This window comes from Pseudorasbora parva, chromosome 12 (assembly GCF_024679245.1).
Source record: "Pseudorasbora parva isolate DD20220531a chromosome 12, ASM2467924v1, whole genome shotgun sequence".
Taxonomy (NCBI): Eukaryota; Metazoa; Chordata; class Actinopteri; order Cypriniformes; family Gobionidae; genus Pseudorasbora; species Pseudorasbora parva.
The window spans coordinates 19,311,707-19,317,706 of NC_090183.1; the positions used below are offsets into that span (position 1 = coordinate 19,311,707).

A 6,000-nucleotide genomic window follows, 5' to 3' on the forward strand; every position below is an offset into this window, starting at 1 on the left:
TGATCTTAATCCCGTGCGAATCGGCCATGTCTGTAATTTGTAAAGTAAAAATTCTCCCGCAAATTACCTACCATATTTCGCCGCACACCGAGGTCCTGTGATTAGTAGTCCCGTGCGAATCGACATCTCTGTGATTTGGCCAGGATTAGGCGGATCGTCTATAATTTTTGCAAGTTTTTTTTTCTTCCTGTGAGCATTTCTATCTTTATTTCTATCTTTCACGAAGAATAAAGTCTGCATTCATAATGCACACCTTTATGAATTCCCGTGCAGCTGCACGGATTATACTTTAACTTTAGAATGAGTATCAATTTGGGAGTAAACTGATTGAATGGTGTGTTTAATATTAACATCAATACTGTTCTTAATGAAAAGCAGAACAGAACAGTACAATGACAAGCTTGTTTAAATCGTTTAAATAGGCACTTTTACATTTAGTTTTGAAACTAAATCTTCCGCCGTAGGCTACATTGTCAGCTTACTCGTGATAAATGAAATCTGATTCCTGCCGCTGGTCTGAGCTCAGTTCATGGCGTCTGTTCGCTAACTGAATGAAATTATGTTTATTTATTACTATAAAATAATCAAAACGATATCTATGCCTGTTTATGATTTCATACAGCTATATCCATAACGAAGTCTTGACATCATATCTGGGAGAAGTCAGTAAACTTGAGTAAAATCACAGGCTTCCCTTACGAAAGGAATATATATTTACCAATATATTACTTGAAATATATTATAATATATTGTAAATACATGGAATAATATATTGATGGTATTATACACTATATTATATATTCCTGTAATATATTGCAAAATATACAAATGATTGCCGCTTTCATATATTGCAATATATTGGAGAATATAAATATTAAATCCCATATATGTGAATATATTGCCTAATGTATTACATGCTATTTTCCAATATACTGCAATATATTTTTGTTTCGTTAGGGTTTGCTTATCCCGTGCGAATGCACCACGCAAAACTCAGATGTGGGGGAGTAATTTCTAAATCACAGAGATCCCTAAATAATACTAATCCCGTGCGAATAGTGCTTTAGAATAAACTCTAGACATGTTACCTGCATAATTGTTGAAGAAATTATAACGGAGTAGCCCTCACAAGTCCATGAATCAGTTTTTTCATTTTTGATGGCTACTCTCAAGAGCTGTTATTCCTAAACCCTTCCTCCAATATATAAACACACACACAAACTTTATTTATTTGATGTTGGACTTCATTGGCTGAATTGTTAGACAAAACAAATCTTAAGACAAATCAAGTAAAAACAGCTGTCATTGCAAACATTTCTCACCGGCCACTCTGTAATGTCATCAGGCCAAACATGGGGTCCTGAGGAGGCTGGCTCCTCACAAGTCCTATTCCCAGCATGTGTTGCAAAGACAAAAAGACAAAATAAAAGCTCAACATTTTCTCACAGAAAGAGAGATATTTTATTGAAATACCTCCCCGAAGTACCTTGGGTCCTGATGGCAGACTGCCCCTGAAGATCTCACAATGTCTACATTCTCTTTGTTCCATTTTAAAAAGGTTGCTAAAGTCTCCTGGAATAAAAAATAAAACAAAAAGTATTTAGTAGTCATATAAGCCTCTTAAAAGGAAGCACCAAAATTAAGACATATTTATTCTTAAGATTAAAGATATTTATACTTGACATAACTAATTAAAAGTAATGAAAATGTATGTTCAGCTTGCTTCCTCTAGGTGGTATACAAGAGCTTTGTTTGAAATTTATGACTGTGATTAATCTTCACTCTACTGGACACACAACCATTTTGCTGTTTATGTATTGTTTATTATTGTTCATGAATGTATGTTTATGTGTGTACAGTTGTACCGAGCAGTCGTCACTCTGAGTCTGCACACATCCAGAACCATCATTCTGTACGCAGCAGCCGGACTCTCTCTCTAGATCTTTGGCCTGCTGTGCTATTTTAGCTATTTGACTGTCTCGTCTGATGCATGGGGAAAACTTTGCTCCTAAGTGGATTAGATCCTCCTATGAAACAAATAACACAGCAGCGGTGAAGAGACCCAACAGTGGTGACAAAAAAAGCAAAACCTCTTCTAACATTGTAACGACAGTAGAATAGATTAATATTTCAGTCTAAGAACCACTGACATTGTTCCTACATTAAAGTAATTTAATCTTTCTATTAAAGCAGCACTTGGTAACTTTTGTTCTCGGGGTCCCCCTACAGTTGGGAAAAAATAATGTCCTCAGCTACTGTCGTAAGCTGTCATCCTACAACAGGGGATGCCATCGCGCGTGCATTAGTTGACATGACAACCCTGATATCCCTGAACTAGTGATGCGCGGGTCGACTCATTACCCGCGGACCCCGTATTTCTATTTAATGGTCGCGGGTGCGGGGCGGGTTGTAAAAATATACAGTATTGTTCAAAATAATAGCAGTACAATGTGACTAACCAGAATAATCAAGGTTTTTAGTATATGTTTTATTGCTACGTGGCAAACAAGTTACCAGTAGGTTCAGTAGATTGTCAGAAAACAAACAAGACCCAGCATTCATGATATGCACGCTCTTAAGGCTGTGCAATTGGGCAATTAGTTGAAAGGGGTGTGTTCAAAAAAATAGCAGTGTGTACCTTTGACTGTACAAACTCAAAACTATTTTGTACAAACATTTTTTTTTTCAATTTAGCAATTTAGCAATCCTGTGAATCGCTAAACTAATATTTAGTTGTATGACCACAGTTTTTTAAAACTGCTTGACATCTGTGTGGCATGGAGTCAACCAACTTGTGGCACCTCTCAGCTGTTATTCCACTCCATGATTCTTTAACAACATTCCACAATTCATTCACATTTCTTGGTTTTGCTTCAGAAACAGCATTTTTGATATCACCCCACAAGTTCTCAATTGGATTAAGGTCTGGAGATTGGGCTGGCCACTCCATAACATTAATTTTGTTGGTTTGGAACCAAGACTTTGCCCGTTTACTAGTGTGTTTTGGGTCATTGTCTTGTTGAAACAACCATTTCAAGGGCATGTCCTCTTCAGCATAGGGCAACATGACCTCTTCAAGTATTTTAACATATGCAAACTGATCCATGATCCCTGGTATGCGATAAATAGGCCCAACACCATAGTAGGAGAAACATGCCCATATCATGATGCTTGCACCTCCATGCTTCACTGTCTTCACTGTGTACTGTGGCTTGAATTCAGAGTTTGGGGGTCGTCTCACAAACTGCCTGTGGCCCTTGGACCCAAAAAGAACAATTTTACTCTCATCAGTCCACAAAATGTTCCTCCATTTCTCTTTAGGCCAGTTGATGTGTTCTTTGGCAAATTGTAACCTCTTCTGCACATGCCTTTTTTTTAACAGAGGGACTTTGCGGGGGATTCTTGAAAATAGATTAGCTTCACACAGACGTCTTCTAACTGTCCCAGTACTTACAGGTAACTTCAGACTGTCTTTGATCATCCTGGAGGTGATCATTGGCTGAGCCTTTGCCATTCTGGTTATTCTTCTATCCATTTTGATGGTTGTCTTCCGTTTTCTTCCACGTCTCTCTGGTTTTGCTCTCCATTTTAAGGCATTGGAGATCATTTTAGCTGAACAGCCTATCATTTTTTGCACCTCTTTATAGGTTTTCCCCTCTCTAATCAACTTTTTAATCAAAGTACGCTGTTCTTCTGAACAATGTCTTGAATGACCCATTTTCCTCAGCTTTCAAATGCATGTTCAACAAGTGTTGGCTTCATCCTTAAATAGGGGCCACCTGATTCACACCTGTTTCTTCACAAAATTGATGACCTCAGTGATTGAATGCCACACTGCTATTTTTTTGAACACACCCCTTTCAACTAATTCAACTAATTGCCCAATTGCACAGCCTTAAGAGCGTGCATATCATGAATGCTGGGTCTCATTTGTTTTCTGAGAATCTACTGAACCTACTGGTAACTTGTTTGCCACGTAGCAATAAAAAATATACTAAAAATCTTGATTATTCTGGTTAGTCACATTGTACTGCTATTATTTTGAACAATACTGTATACAGTGGTGCGGGGCGGGCCAAATAATTTCATAAAAGCAGCCCGCGGGTTGGTGCAGCACTAACAGTTACCCTGAAAACTGCAGCAGGATTTCACATGCAGGTGTTCTTCTGGCGTCGCGTGTGAAATGTCTTCACCCCAGGTACAGTCAGTGGCATGTTTCAGCATGTCATATGAATATAATTTCATGGGTTTTATTTTTTTCAAACGCCAAATAATCGTGATGCTCACGTTTACAAGCCAGCATCATTATAGTAGTCTATTTATTACCGTTTTACAGAATCTAAATGATACTTCAATTCAATGTTTGAGTGGTAGGTAATCACCATAACAAGCATGACAGCATCGGTCGGGCACACCTCCTTCAGCTCACGCCAATGAGCAAACGCTGGTCCAATGTTGATCCTCGTCCTGCCTTTAATCCGATCACTTTTTCGTTTCCTCTTATTGCTTTCCTCCAACAAAACCTTTTCTTTCTTATTTGTCTGTGCTGCTTCGGACATGACTATATTATCCGACGAACAAAGTTGGGCTCGCACGTCCGAATTTAAGGAAGTGAGGGTGTTGGTGGAAGTGACGTCTACGCCGTAAAGCAGTCAAATTTTGTAGTTCTTTTTGTTCTCGGGTTACTTCCCGAAACTCAAAGTTTAAAAGTACGATTAGAAACGATACAGACCCCCATCAAGCTATGGCAGACGTGTCATTCAACCTATTGTAAGTCGATGTATCATCACAAGAGTCTTGAAAATATATTATGAAGGTTGAAAAGTTACCTAGTGCTGATTTAAAGGAGGCATAACTTCTCTTCCATTGACTCAAAGTAGTCAACACTAAGGTGTTCCATCTATACTGTGTAACTGGTTTTGAGTGAACAATCCAATTAAACAAGCATAATGGCTGTATGTACGCATCAGTCAAAGATTAGTCTAGAATCACTAGACCCTTTTTACTATGCTTGTGCCACAAAAAAAGGTCTCTCCCCCAGTAAAATTTTCCTGATAAATCATTGTCTGAGGAGATAGGTTACAGAGTGGATAAATGCATCTGAAAACAGGCTTTCCTATACATTGAACTTGATCAGTTACATAATTTGAATGATTTAAAACTAGAAGGCCGATTGTAATGCCAGCTTAGTCATCATCAATAAATGCATTTTGAGGTAATTGGTTCATTTAGGGGGGCTAGTTAGTTAGTTTGCTTGTTTTGAAATGTACAGGCTATATAGATTTATTTAAAGGGGTGGTAAAACACAATTTCACTTTCAAACTTGGTCCTTTTCAGGGGTCTGAGTGCGGTATGTATGATTTTTGGCCCATATGTGAACACTCCTAACGATATCAGACTCCTTTAAAGCGTACTGAGCCGAGACCATCGCGGGAGGTGGTCTGGATACGGTTCGATCTCATCTTATGGTACGGTTCGCTAAAAACACGCAGTCTGAACACAAACCACACTGGGCATACTTTTTCTGTTCGCGAATTCCAATGTAGTTTGGTCATCAGATGCCACTCCGAGATGCACGGTCAATCTAGCCGCAATTAAGTTATTTTGGCTATATTTTGGCGTATAAAAAGAAAAGTCGTAGTTTCCACAGACTAATTTCACCGCAGATGGAGAGTACACCTTCTCAGAGTGTGAACTACACAGTTTCAGGCCAGTCTGATGTGTAGTTAAAAAATAAGACCCACACAGAATTCATATTTGCACTGTTTTGTCTGTACATTAAGTAACTCATAAAAAGAAAAGTCCTAGTTTCCACAGACTAATTTCACCGTAGATGGAGAGTACACCTTCTCAGAGTGTGAACTACACCTTTTCAGGCCAGTCTGGTGTGCAATTTTAGAAAAAGAGCAACCCAAAATTCATATTTGCACTCTTTTGTATGTACATTATGTAACCCATAAAAATAAAAGTCCTAGTTTCCACAGACTAATTTAACCGCAA

At 38.4% G+C, this 6,000-nt stretch overlaps 1 protein-coding gene across 6 annotated transcripts in view; it reads right to left on the minus strand.

The window, feature by feature from the left end:
• Nucleotides 1-6,000, minus strand: part of LOC137094128 (inactive rhomboid protein 2-like) — a 103,088-nt gene that overhangs the window by 35,246 nt on the left and 61,842 nt on the right. For all 6 annotated transcript variants that reach the window (XM_067459421.1, XM_067459422.1, XM_067459420.1 and 3 more), the window contains 3 exons: nucleotides 1,866-2,027; nucleotides 1,487-1,572; nucleotides 1,323-1,386 (listed from right to left, as the gene is read on the minus strand). In XM_067459421.1, coding sequence (XP_067315522.1) covers nucleotides 1,323-1,386; nucleotides 1,487-1,572; nucleotides 1,866-2,027 — 312 coding nt within the window. The remainder of the gene's footprint in view (nucleotides 1-1,322; nucleotides 1,387-1,486; nucleotides 1,573-1,865; nucleotides 2,028-6,000) is intronic.